The sequence below is a fragment of the Gavialis gangeticus genome, unplaced genomic scaffold (genome assembly GCF_001723915.1).
Source record: "Gavialis gangeticus isolate Ggan-Ray unplaced genomic scaffold, GavGan_comp1, whole genome shotgun sequence".
NCBI classification, from domain to species: Eukaryota; Metazoa; Chordata; order Crocodylia; family Gavialidae; genus Gavialis; species Gavialis gangeticus.
This window is the reverse complement of record NW_017729030.1, coordinates 42,113,643-42,128,227: the sequence shown is the minus strand read 5'-3', so window position 1 is coordinate 42,128,227 and position 14,585 is coordinate 42,113,643. Positions and strand designations below refer to the sequence as shown.

The window sequence follows — 14,585 nt, the reverse complement described above, 5'->3', positions numbered from 1 at the left end:
AGCGCCGCGCTCCCTCAGGGCCCGAGCGCTAGGGCAGCGACAGGCCGCGCCGGCCAATCAGCTGCCTGAGACGTTCGGAATCTGGAGGCGGCGGGTCGAGGGGGCGGGGCGCGGGCTGGCCTGGGCCAATGGGCGTGGGGCGCGCGCCTGAGTGGCAGCTCCGCGGGGCGCTGACAATGCGCGCACGGAATTGGAGGGAAGAGGATTGTAAACACGGAAGTGGGGGCACGCGTGCGGGCCGAGCCCGCGCATGGGCCGCGTGGGGGCGAAGACTTCGGGGCCGCAAGGATCAGCGGGGACGGGCCGGACCCGGTCTCTGAGTGCAGCAGGCTGAGCTCGCACGTGCTGCTGGGAGCCACTCCTCGGGCTGCGACGTCTTGAGCCCTGCGAGAGGGAGGGGGCGCCGCCCCATGGCAGCGTGTCGGGACCCTGGGAGCGGAGCAGCTTCCAGCAGATGCAAGCCTGTGCGAAGCATGGGGCAGAAACAGTGCTGATTCCCCACCCCTAATCCCGAGCTTCGAAGGCTTCTAATTAAACCTATGAAGGAACCAGCCAGGGTTTTGTCTTGGGCAGCAGCATCTTTACCCGAAGTGACCTCATAACTGCCAACAGCCATGGGGAGCTTATGGGGCATTTTTACATGTGCTTTGGGGCAGTGCCCAGTGTTTTAATTAGCAAGCTGTGCTCATTAGAAATTCCTGTGTGTCACATGTAACAGCATTGTATGCCTCCCTGTGCTGAAGAAATGGTGGTGGGGCACTTTGAATTTAAGCCCATCCAGCATGTGTTATTTCAAAGCACCCTCTTGCCATTTTTTCAGAGTAGAGATGCAGCACAGAAGACTGCCTGAGCATGTCTATTTTTGTGCTCCAGCAGACTCAACAAATTGAGTCTGCTCCGGCATGCTGGATTTCCAGCGTGTCAAAGCAGGCTCCATGCATGTGTGGGAGTCCAAGAAGCCAAATCCATTTCAAACCCCAGACCTCATGCCACAGAGCACAATCCTGTTAGCATGGCGGTCTGTGTCCTGCTTCCTGCGAGGTTGTGGGCACCAGTGGTATAAAGGCTCAAATCTACTTCCAGTCCAGAACCCATATGCCTCAATTGCTGCTCTTAGTTCACCTCAACTGTTGTAGAAAAAACAATTCTTGGTGCCCTCTAAATCAGTGTTTCCCAACCTTATCCAGGCCAAGGCACACTTACATTAACAAACATTTTCTGCAGCACACCTGTTAAGGCATTCCTCATCCTCATACTTATGAGCTCATTGTAACGCATTGCCCAGGCAAAATTCTGCTGTTCAGAGGCTCGTGAACTGCAGGAGATGAATTTCCTTTTGCTCACTGGTTCTCTCTCTCCCCCTCACAGCCAACATGCATGCAAGTCTTCTGTGAATATCTCATCAGTGTGACTTATTTGTTAGCGCTAGGCAGCTGGAGAACTTTCTTCTCATTCCACAATCCTCATGGCACACCGTTTGAAAAGGACTTGTTTTAAATGATAAGGGACTAGGAGCAGGCCCTTTAGACCTTTCAGGTCCACCACTTTTTTATGTAGCTCCAGGATGATATCTCCAGCCAGTGAAAGAACTTTGCAGGGGAGTGTCATTTAGTTACTCACTGGAAGAATAGTGGCTTCTGTATGGACGTTTAGGTTGGGAAAAGACTAAAAAGACTGGGTTGTGTTGTCATATGCTGAAAGTGTGGTTTAATGAAATGGTATTATCACGTAGCAAAATAATGTGTTCAATTTGGAGGCAGGATCACCACCAGGTGTCATGTGACTGCATCCTCTGCCCATCCAGTATAGGGTTTTGGGCAAGGGAATAGGAAGGATAAAGAGGAAGAAGCAGTGTCTGGTTATGGGAGAAGGTTGAGAATCACTCTTGTATGTGATTTTTGGTACACCTGCACATGCGTAGAAATATGCGTGAAACTTTCATATTTAGTTGCCTATCCATAACCAGCCCCTGCCCTTTTATGTAAAACTCTAGAGAGAGGATTTTTGTTAGAGTACTGGGACTTCAAGCTTGTCTGGGATGTTGTTAAATACATAAACCAGATACACTGCCACATAAATCAATGTTTTTATTGTCTTCATTAAACATTAAAAATGTTTAACTGTTGACCTAACATTTGATGTTAAAAGTGTTGCATTGACTTCTGGAAAGTAGTTCTGGGCTAGGAAGATTATACCACTCAAAACCAACGTTTAATTCATATTTATAGGCATTGATAAATTAATTAGTCATTAAAATTGGGATTTACTAAAAAATTGCTCAGTTTTGACATCACTTTCATTATAATGAAACAATTTTATCTTCATTGTTCTCTTACAATTTATGGATACTACTTACTGATAGAGACTCTGTATTTAGCAGTGAAGACAATGACTTAGAAGGTGGAAGTCCTAAGTAGAAATATAGTCTTTAGAGTTTGGCAATTGAAGTGGCTAAATTAGACATAGTGGCTAAATCAGGCTTTAACAAGGTCAGTCTGATGCTTGAATTTCTCTTGGTATCCTATTTAATAATAGAAAGTTGTTTATAGTTTACTTTGGGAGATGACTAGAATGAGAACATGTGCTCTGTGTAAGTGCCCTGTTATCTATCAGCATACTGAAAATATTACTATCCTAGAGAAGGTAGATATGCTCTACTATACACACAGAAAAAAATGCTTCACACTGCTGAGGTGTTTCAGTTGAGTTCATTAATATATTAATGTCTTAAAGTTCATATTTTTTAAAAAAAAACGTAGTATGTGTTTGGATTAATAGACAAGTATTGCCAAGTAGGAGCGATGAGGCGGGGGGAAAAAAAGGCTTGCTTTTGCCAATAGAATACAGGCCCTGCAAAATAGAAGTTTCTGTCTAAAAACACCCAGATTTATTTTAGATGTTTGTTTAGTTGATTGCTACAATTTCCAGGGCTGGGGAAAAAAGTTTGAAACTAGAAACCATTGAAGCCTAAATCAGTTTAAACCTGTCAAGAGAAGAGTGGGGGTGAGGTTGTATAATCTGTTGTAGTACAGTGGTTCTTAGTCTTCTGGTTCCACAGATCAGATGAGTGGTGTGGGGCTGGTTTGTGGGCCACATCCAGCGTGGGGTTGGTCCGTGCGTGTGATCTAGCTGCAGAGTGACCCTGCACACCAGCACAATCTAGAGTGCGTGGCCATGTCAACTGGGCTGTGGGAGAATGCACAGCCCAGATGACATGGCTTGAAAACTTGATAGCAGGGGAGCAGCAATTAACACTGCAACCATATATTCTCCCCCCACCCCGGTTAATTTCTGGCCCTGTGAGGAGTGGGTCAGATCTGGCCCACAGTCCAGAGATTGAGCACCAATCTACCAAGGAGTAGATCCTTTTGAAAAATGTTATCTAAAATAGCAGTTCCCAAACTCTGAGAGATTGCGCATCACCGATTTAAAATGATACAACCTTAAGTACCACCAGCAAATTTTTGTCATATAAAGTAATTTTAATAAATCTGTTAACACATACTGCTGACAGGCTGTCTGCGTACCACTGGTGGAACGTGTATGACAGATTGGAAACCACTGATGTAAAGGTTAAATCCTACATGCTTAACGTAGGTAGCCAGGCGATTTATGCAGATGAACAGGATGATTTGGCTAAGACCTTCAAAGTATCTCTTCACTAGAGAGTTGAAGTGTTTGTGGTCGTATACTTTTGAAGACAGGTAGTTATTGTGTTCATGCTTCCAAACTGAGTTGGTTTATTTTGCTCTGGTAGCCTACAAGCACTGCCCTAAACCATTCAGGTTGCAATGCCTTTCCCTATATTAAAATTCTTTGCTTGGTTCTCAGAATAAGTAGATACAGAGGAGTTTTACAAACCAAGGGAGGGCACTGCTGGCTTTGATTGACTTCAATAAATCTTCTGAAAAGTATTTTTGGACCACTTTTTGTTGACAGACATAAAATGTTTTATAATATTTTAGAAGTTTTAATTGGTTTAATTCTAAAGTGTAGACAAAATGTAGAGGTTTGCAAGCATTGGAACTGGTTGGTGGGCTGCTCTTTCTGACCTTTTAATTATTTCATAGTTGCCAGGGGCTGGAAGGGACCTCACTTGATACTTATTTTGCAGTGGTGGAAATGGTTGTCCTTGCACTCCAACTGTGGCCACTTGGAAGACACCATATTTGTCTACTTAACTAGAGAGTAGCAAGTGGATTTAGGAGAGCAATCCCTTAACCTCAGATTTGCATTCTCCAGTGTTTTGGTTTTTCTGTGTAGAGTGGATTGTAATGCATATTTCCTAGTACAAGTATTGTAATTGGGGAAATAGTGGCAAAGGTTCAAGTTTTCTTGACTGTTGTTGGTAAAAGTTGTTCTTGAAGTAAAGGAGTTTTAACTAAGAGCACCTCTGTTTTTGTTGTTGCAACAGAACATTATTTCACTTAATTGGCAAATGAATATGTTAACAAACAAGAAAACAATGGTATGGACATATTTATTTTTACCTCTACTGTTTTTTTCAGTAGGTGTGTAATTGTCATTCTTAAACAGTCTTATGCAAATCTTTCAGTAACTAAATTGGACTTACTGCAGAATATTTGATTGGTTGATTCTTTGAACAAATTGCTTTTAAGAACCACTCAGTACAATGACAGGTTCTTTTGGTGAGTGGTTCAGTCTGTTTGGAAAGTGTTTTTGGGTTTTATGTGAATGCATGTAGTGATAGCTTAGCAATTTAATTAAATTATGAATTAAATAGTGATCTTGTCTAACATTTACTGTTTTCTCTGCTCTTTGAACTATTTTGGTAGAATTAGAATGTGCATATGAAATTCAGTAGGCTTTAATTAGATCTGTTAGAAGCCATTTACTTTTCACCTATTTGACCAGCTTTCATGCTGGAATTGTTAATTTTCAGTAGTCTTGTTCTAGTTGCCTGATTGTCTTGAAGGATAAGCTATTGAAAATCGAGTGTTGCAATTAAGTGTTGACCTTGTAATATTGATAATCCTAATTGTTAAGATAATAGGCTGGGATTTGCTGCATAGTTTATAAAAAGTAGCAGGTTTTAATTCTAGCTTCCCCCTTAATTCATTTTGGTACTGTATTTTATTTTAAAACTCGGAACATTGTAACAAACTGGGTTTGTTGCCAGGATTCTCTTCTGTAATGCTGAAGTATAGTCCTGTCAGGCTTAATTACCAAGTTTGGTATTTTGTAGCAGCTGGTGAGAGCCTTGAAAAATCTAGTCTACATGCTGTTTGTTTAGAAAGATGGACATGAAACATAAAGACATTTGATTAGTAGCAAATAAAAATGTGGATCGATTTTTAATAATTAAAACTTGTTTCTCTTTTTCTGGTGGCTTCCTTGGTTCCCAGGAATGACCATAGCAAATCCAACTAATAATTACTGATTTGACAGTTCTCCTTGCAATGCTTGCTTTGGTTGGTCCTTCATAACTTTATAAAGGTTGTCTTTCTTAACAAAATGTTTTTGAAGATATCAGTATATTATAACTCATCTAAAACATATCAGTGCAATCAAGTTGTTTTATATACCTGGGAAGGTAAGTTTGGCTTGAAGAATGGCATATCAGTTCTTAATTGTTCCAGATCTGTAGGGGTCTCAGTTCTTGTGGTCTTCTCAGACCAAGTCCTGCAAAACCATTTAACTTAAGTAAGTAGAGATTCATGTTAGGTGACTTTTTTTTTAGATGTCAGAGTTAGGTCTTTGTACTGAGCTGATTAGGTGGTACAGTTCCTTTCTTTGTGTTTTGAGTTTTTCAAATGAATATAGTTCATAGTAATATTTCTACCTATGCACTGAGCGAGATTGTATTGGGACATTTTTAAAATTTGAAGATTTTTTTCTTAATTAGAAAATAAAGTTTTTTTTTTTTTACCATGGCGTAGTTGTTATATGTTGTAACATTAAAGGTTGAGGTTGTCAATGTATTAAATGTAGGGACAGCCTGTTTTCATTGTTGTTGAAAGGCTATTGTGCAGTGCCTTAAATTTCACTTCACAGTGTAGCTTTTTATGACTAATCTTGGATTTAGTTGGAACATCCATTATCTTTCTATTTCTTACCACTTTTATGTGATGATATCAAGATGATGACAAGAAGGAGTGTTAGGTAATGGACTGCCCTTCCTTATACAGTTATCTTCAAGAGCTGCTACCTGCTTTACTTGTTCTGTCTGTTGTTTTGAGAAGGTCTGGCAGAAGCTCCTCCTCCTCACTCTCCAACTGGGGCTGTGTATACACATTCAGATAATCTGGGAGAATTTTCTCAGGTTTGTTCTCCTGGTAGGAAAACTTGTCCAGAATCTCCAGGAAATCTCTTTTTTTTATTATGAAGCTTCATCAGGTTCTGCTCCTGTCAAACATGCCATTGACCATATTCTGAGGATTGAAGACTTTTCAGAATGGGGAAGAGATCCAAGTGAAATTTGTCAAAACTAGCCCATCTGTGTTCTCATGCTTTCAGGTGGAGTTGGTCCTTTTTTTGTGAATTCTGAAAAGTCAAAACTGTGGTCACAGGCCCTGATCAAAGATAACTTTCTATCTAATTCACCATTATTTTATTGATACCTTATTCTCTTATGTTTCACATATAGGTAACTGATGTAGCTGTAAATATTCCTCCTTTACTTTCTTTTTAATTTGGTGAAGTTTGTGTTGTACCAAAGGGTGTGTGTTTTGGGGGGGGGGGGGGGGTGGTTTTTTTTTTTTTTTTTTTTTTTTTTTTTTTCTTTCCTTTTAAAAAAAAAAAAAAATATACCCCCCCCCCCCCCTGCGGGGGGGGTGGGGGGGGTGGTTTTTTTTTTTTTTTAGAGAGAGATTTTTGGGGGGGGGGGGGAGGTTGATTTTTTTGTTTGTTTGTTTTGTTTTTTGTCACTGCAGGTGCAGTCTTTAAAGGATCTAGTTCTATCCAAGAAGGATTCCTCTGATGCAGGAAATCCAGAAGTAGTGGGCTTTGAGTGTTGAAAGTTTGAGTTTTGTTTAACATCTCTTCCAACTGTTTAATTCAGTAAAAGATATTACCAAAATATCTTTGCTTTTCAGAAATTTGGAAGAAGTTTCTAAGGCGACCTTCTGAGAACCACTTACAAGCCTGATGGGGAGGGGAATGTTAAGCATTGGGTTAGAACTAGCTTTTGTGTGTGAGAGAGGTGAGGAGATCATACCTGTCAATGAACCATGGTAGAGAGCATCTTCGAATCCAGGGATTGCTGCAGCTGCCAATAATGTATAGATAAATAAAATAGGCAAAGCCCCAACATACAACACTGCAGAGATGGAGCTGTGTTGCTTATTAAGAGAGTCTCAAGAGAATTATTCCAAACACCTGGAGCAGCCTCTACTTTGGAGGGTACAAAAGTGATTTTATATCATTTTACTTTTCTTCCTTCTGGGTTCTGAGTCTTGTGCTGTGCTTTCTAGAAGAGATTGGGCACGTTTTCTGTTGGGTATTAACAGATGAAAATATGTACTTACCCATCCATATAAGCTGTGGTTTTGCTGTGGGTTCCCCCCCACCAACCAGTTGTTTCACTTGAGTTACCTTAGCATGATTGAAAAGCCCCTTTAATGCTAGTATGTTTAAAGCTTTAGAAGCTATGAAGTGGCTCTGTTGAAGTCTAGGAGAGGTGATTGTTAGCTTCTATAGTGGCTTTTATCTTAAAGAATATTTAAATGGCCTTTTCAATCATATTACTCCACCATAAATGAACTAACATGGGTGGAAAATGTGCAACTTTTCATCTATCAAACAAAGATATAAAAACCAAAAACAAACAAGCAAAAAACAAACAAACAGAAACTCCATCCATGTGGAGTGATATTTCAATGGGTTTTAGAAACATAAATTAGATGCTTTTAGAAATTTTATACATGGAGTGCCTGGGTAGAGCTAGGAAAGAGTTTATAAAAAGTCTGTCATTTTTTTAAACTAGCAGGACGACCAGCTAAGTCAAAGAGGCATGTAGCTCCCTTGATTCGTGGAGTAGCTCTGGCTGATGTGGTACTTATTTGGTGTTTAATATACTGGGTCTAATTCATAGTTGTCTATTGGGGAAAAATGCCAGAATGATTTTGAGATGTTTGAAAATTGGTTTTTTTTTTTATGTTTTATTATATTCACAGTAACTTGGAACTTCTGTTGTCAAGATCTGGTATAGAATTGATATTGTATAAATACTGGCAACAGCATTTCCACTCCCCATAGATGAGTGGTACGTTCTGCCTGTAGAGTGAAGGGGGTGAGAGCTATCAATCTCCAGATAATTGAAGCTTTTATGTAAAAAGAACATGCTCAGGTACACAGGGCCAGAGCAAGACTGGTCAGGTTCATTGCAGCTGTTTAGGATTCTGGGCACCAGAAGTGTCAGGATCATGGCACTTTCATTCTGCCGCTGGTGCTTGAGTGACTGTATCTGCAGCAGAAGTAGAGGGAGTGGGATCCAAAAATTGCAGCTGGGAAAGTATTAGGGAATTCTTATGTCCATCCCTTGCAACTGCTTGAGTTCAGGGAAATGGAAAAGTAATTGAGATTCTTCCTGCTCAGAACAGTTGCCATGCCCAGGGGGAGGCCCTTTGTTCTTTCTGGCCACTATAGGGTCAGGATGAAATGTCAGATTTATCAGGCACCTATTATTCCAAAGATACAACAGCTAAATAGCATGCTAGGGGTAGAAATCATAGTAGCCAGCTGGTAGGGAGCTGTTTTTTTCACAGAGGTATGGCACTGAACCAGGACCTTGCTGGTACATGTCTCTCTGCCCTTTTTGTATCAGCTTCTGGCTAGTATGTGTCTGGTAAATGTTTTAATCTTAGCCTGGCTTCTTGTTAATGGCAAAAACTATGTGGTGCTTTTTTCTGAGTGTCATATAAATATGTTGGGGTGTGTCTGAACAGTTTCTTCTGCCAGAAGTAACACTACATAGTTTTGTTTTTCTCTCCTACTTTTTAGTTAAGGCATATCAAATTGTTTCCTAGAAAAGGATAGGTGTCTTAAATTTTAGCACAGACTTACTTCTTCTTTAGTTCACTGACACTGGAGATAGGTGACCCTGCTTATTCTAAAGATAGATTTACTCAGATGTTGGCTGCCTTGCTGGAACAGTTCAGCTTTGAGCAGATTTCCATAAATGGCAAGAGCAACTGCAGAGACACAGGGTACCTTGGTGAGAGTGTGGATGATGGGCAACAGGTGTTTCTAGAGCTGCAAGTTTTAAAAACCTTGCTCAAGGGAGAGGAACAGAGAATTTGGTCTTTAATATAATGGTATTTACATCAGAATTCAGCTTGCTTTAAAAAAATTCTGCTGATGCAGCATTAATATTAACTAATGTGTTCGTTGTTGGGTTAAAATTTCAAATGTACACTACTCCCTAAAGTTGATCTTTTTATTTAATAACTTGCTTTTTGTGATAACTCTTGTTGTTTCCTTCCTGTCGCTTAAAAAAAAGTGTGTGTGTAAAGCCACATAGGGAAAAAACCCACTAAACTCAACTGTGAATTGCCTTTAGTATCCGGAAGTGGAACCAAATACATTTATTATGCAAACTAAATTAGATGTTTACTTGTTCTACTGCAGACATTACTAGGTGACTTTAATGGGCTAAAGCTTGGCAATGTGACTACTTTCCTTGGCCCCCTGTATTAATTTATAACCATCCTCATTAAAGTCTAGTCTGTTATTTCTTAAAATTGAAGTGGAAGTCAAACCTCATGGGTTTGTTTTTGGAATCCCTTGGGCATCCACCAGGAACTGCACGCTCACTAACTAATCCAGATCTGTTTAAGTAAGGGCATTAGTTTCTAGCTGTCACTTGCCTACCATTTTATTATTTTGAAGTGGGGGCCACTGATTTAAAAACCTCATTTGGTTTCAACTTGTAAGACGGCCCAGCATACTGGGTTTATAAGGCTGTTGTGCAGCAATAGTTCTAACTTAAAATTATTCTGATATGAATTTTAATTTGTATTATTTTTTGCAGTGGAAGCATCTGTACATGGAAGCAGTGTGCATTGCACAGATAAGACAATTGAAGCTGCAGAGGCGTTGCTTCATATGGAGTCTCCTACCTGCTTGAGAGATGCCAGGACTCCTGGTATGTGAATTACAAGTCCTTACTGAATAAGCAAAGTTTCTGTCTCCACTGTTTTAGAAAAAAAGTACCTGTAAAAGAAGTTTGTTTAACACAAAAGGTTTTGTTGTTGTTTTTTGTTAGGATCTTACATTTGTGTGACATTTCACTTGTACTTTTCATCCTGGAAGGGGATTTTTTTTCAAAACACTTAATTTTCCTGAAGCACAGTCTTACAATATTAGGTCATTTCATTGGTGGGAGGTCTTCTACTCAATACTTATTTCCCAGCAAGCAAAAGGAATGGTCATTATTTTTAATAAGTTGCATTGTGATTAAAGCTGAAAACATAAATTAGAATGAGTTTTTCCTTCAGATGGAATGTTTATAAAGCTTCTCATTTTAAGTAAATGAGAAGCAAAAGCATTAAGGTCCGTCTCAAGCTGCTGTGAGTAGTGCTTTTTTGTTGGTGGTGTTCTGGTCGGTAACCCCATTATTTTCTAAAAATGGTTTGTTGTTTTGGTTGCACGCAATTATACATAATATTTTTCCCCTTTTGAAATAAAGACTATGTCCTTATTGGCCAAATTCATAAATAAAACTTGGTTGAGACCAAAAATGAAACCTGTACTAGTGAGCTTGGCCTCCAGCTTATAGTTTCATGTACTGGTCTGTATTGACAGTTATTTGAGTAGTCCAATAGTGCTTTTTCTTTAGGCCCCCTGGGCTGGATGAATAGCAAAGGGCTGGTCTGCAAGAACAGCTGGGCCCTGGGTGCCAGGATCAGGCCCTGTGATGCTCTGTCCATCCCTTCACTGTCTCCTCCATCCCTGAACACCTGTATCGAGTCTGTGCCCCACCTGATCCCATGCCAGCTCCACCCTACCCAGTGTTCCAGGATTGGGACTCATGGCCTCCACCTGACCCAGCGTGCCATGTTGTCTTTGTCCAGCCCAGCAAGCTATGATAGGGTCCTGCACCATGTTGCCTGACACAGCTCTCTGGGATCAGACCCTGCTGCCTCTTCCCCTGTCTGACCCAGCATGCCAGGATCAGGCTCTGTACTGCTTCTACTCAGCCCATGGGGCTCCCTGTGAGTAGAAATCTGGCAGCAGGGGAGCAGAAATTGCTGCCACTCTTTCCCTGCTGCCAAATTTCCAGACCTGTGGGGAGCCTCATAGGCCAGATTGATGTGGCTGTGCAGGCCTGTGGGTTGAGCACCCCTGGAATAGTCAAGTCATTCTCATAGATTTTTAACTGGTGCTCATCTAGCAATTTAAAATGTATAGTTGGGTTAAAGCTAAGACAAAAACCTTTGATCTGCTTTTCCATTTTAGAAAGACATATCCCAGAGGTCGGCAACCCCCGGCCCTCGTGCCATTAGTGGTATGCGGAGACATTTTTCCCAGCACGCTGAGAGGCACACACAGAAATTATTGTGGGTTTTTTGTTTTTTTTTTTTTAAAGTTGCTGCTCCTGGCTGTACAGCCATAAGTCCCAGCGCCTCAGCAGGCCCCAGGGCAGAGCCAGAAGAATGCAGGCACGGATGCTGTCTGTGTTCTACTGCCCCTGCCCCATGCTCCCAGGCTGCACCCTCCAGCCTGGCTGGCCCCTGGAGGGAACTGTCCAGGCAGGCAGACACCCTGTCCCACCTGGGGCAGCACTGAGGTGCCGAGTGCTGGGGCCAGGCAGTCGGGACAAGGTGTGGGAGGAGGCACCGCGGGCAAGCAAGCCTGATAAGACCCTCAGGAAGGTGGGGGCTGGGAGGGAAGTAGGGGTTGCCTTGGGGCTCTGTGGGCTTAAGCTGTGGTGGGTGGGCAAGCGGGGGTGCCCAGCAGCATCCGTGGTGGGGCCTGGCTCAGCCTGCATAGCTCCTCAGGGATGGGCTGCAGCAACCCTGTGCATGTGGGGATGCTTCTTGGCTGGGAGGGGGTTCCCTCTTTGGGATCAGCACAGTGCAGGCAGGGCAGAGCCGTCTCTGGTGCAGGGACCTGGCCATGGGACCCCCCTAGAACCTGGGAACAGCCACCGCGGCTGCCTTAGCCTGCCCGGGTCCTGGCCTTGCCTACCCGCAGTTCCCCTCAAGGGGCCAGGGCTGTGGCATGCACTGCCCAGAGCCGCTGCACTGCAGGCTCCCAGCTGGCTTGGACCTGAGCATCGGCTGTGGTGGCTGTTCCCAGAACCCGGGGAACAGCCTGCGGCTGCACCTCCCACTTGTAATGTACCTGGCTGGCACAGAGACCAAGCAGGAAGTTCCCTGAGCCTGGTGTCCTGCCCCAGCCAGGCAGCATCCTTTTGTGGACAGGGTGGCTGTGCCCCATCCCTGCAGAGCTGCACGGGCCAGCTGGGCCCCACCTCCGTTGCTGCTGAGCCCCCCGCTGTGGCTGGAGTCTGTGGAGCCCTGGGGCAGCCCCCACTCCCCGCCTGACACCAGCTGTCCTCCAGCTGCAGCCTTCCCAAGGGCCTGGCCAAGCCAGCCTACCCGCCCTGACTCCCTTGCTCCTCTCTCAGCCCTCATCACAACATGCTTAACAAGAAAAACAGTTTTGTTTTTGTGGCGTGCCAGCACTTGGGCACCTTACAAGGTAGACATTATGGTTTTTTCGGCACTCCGGCCAAAAAACATTGCCTACCCCTGAAATATCCAGTTATAATGTATTGTAGAATGGTATGTGCAGATGTCTCGATTTTAAGAAGTAAAAATGATTTCATGAGGAGTTGGTGTATACTTTTCTTCACCTTAAGGTTGCTATTGAAATAACCTTGTCCCACAGCATAACACCACTCAAATTATATTCAGATAATGAAAGTGTGAAACTCCAACCCATGAAAGCTGTGAAATTAGATTAGTAACAATCAAATAATATTAGTCCAGTCAGATTGGACTCGATCTGCTAAGGTCCCTTCCGACCAAAACATTTATGAATATCTAAACAATCCTTTGTGTGGTTAATTTAGGATGTAAGCTGAGCTCTTATTTGCCTCGTTAAAATGCATTTTGTTTCTGAAAAAGAATTCTGATCTGATTTAGTTGGTTTAATTAAAGATATCAGATTTATCTGAAGAACCTTGTCTGCCTATGTCCTTAGACCAACATGGCTGCAACCTACATCCCTGATCTGATTTTTACACTTCATTATGGAGGGGAGACTAAGGTGTATGCAAAAGGCTTGGGTGCAATTTTCGGAAGTGCTAATATCCACATACCAGTTGATGTCAATGGAAACTGGTTTTGCAGCCCAGAAAATTTAGGCCCTTGATACCGTGATACCACTACATGCAAACTACTTTAAAAGAGCATATTTTAGATAACAAAATCAAGAATTCAGATGTTAGAAAATGCTACAGTTAAGGTTGCCTGTGAAGTAAAAAAACCTTTTGTCTATTCTGTTTGTTGCAGAAGTTGGAAGGTGTGCAGTGAATGAGGTAAAGAATTGGAGGAAAATAAAAGATAGTTTTGTGGTTACAGCAGTTGAATGCTGTCCTGTGTCTGCATCTGCCAGAGAATTGCTTTGTGATGCTAAGGAGATGCTTAATCAAACATTTCACAGGTGGTCATCAACTGTGGCTGCTTCACTTAAAACTACAGGGGCTGATTTGCAGAAGTGCTGAACACTCACAACTTCAATTATAGGCAATGGGAGCTGGGCTTTGAACATATGAAGTGTTGTATAATATATTAACTATTGTGAGAAATCAGATTACACAGAATTAGTGGCTAATTTTGACCTTAGTCGCTCTGCCTGAGTTTCCCATTTGAAAAGTGACCATAATGACACCCCATTATCTCACTAAAATTTTGGAAAATTCATAAAAGTTCAGGCACACTGACAGTAACTGTGATTATTGAAGAGCCAACAAGGAAATTATTAATTCTGCCTTCAAAGCAGGATTTTAGTAGCGTGCAATAAATAAGGTCTGGGCCTGTGAACTGAATAATGGGAAGAAAACAAAATTACAAATAGCTTCTCATTATAGGAGTATTACCTAGTCTGGTGTACAGAATGAAGCAATGATCTGTGTTGAAAAATAGTATGCATTCTGTTTATTGTAATGCATGTGCATGGGAGGTCTGTATGAAGGTGTCAGGGGAAGTCTTAGTTCTGGCATTTTCTGACATTTGAGAACTTGACTCTGCAACTTGATGTGTCCTATATATAATATTCTAAGATTTAAAATAATTAAAAATTCCATCATGTCACAACATCATTAATACCTGTGTGCAGTATCTGAGGCACAGGAACTTTGTCCAGGGTCGCTAGTGTGCAGCATGTGTGCCACAAGTGGCATGGGCGAGCTCTTTGTGTAGCACTTGGCAGATTGGATGGGGGGTGGGCAACACAGTTGTGGATAAGGCAGGAAGTAAAAAGCAGAGCAACAGACCCAACAGAAGAAGGGGACCAGAGTGACATTTGCAGACAGTGCAGGACTGCTTTGTGGCACATGTGCCAAAAGAGGTTGGGCCCCACTGAATGACTTCTGTTCAAATTATTGGAGTGTCTTA

At 42.2% G+C, this 14,585-nt stretch overlaps 1 protein-coding gene across 3 annotated transcripts in view; it reads left to right on the top strand.

The window, feature by feature from the left end:
- Positions 1–14,585, top strand: part of ELF2 (E74 like ETS transcription factor 2) — a 74,772-nt gene that overhangs the window by 37,595 nt on the left and 22,592 nt on the right. For all 3 annotated transcript variants that reach the window (XM_019522101.1, XM_019522100.1, XM_019522102.1), the window contains one exon: positions 9,992–10,105. In XM_019522101.1, the coding sequence (XP_019377646.1) occupies positions 9,992–10,105 (114 nt within the window). The remainder of the gene's footprint in view (positions 1–9,991; positions 10,106–14,585) is intronic.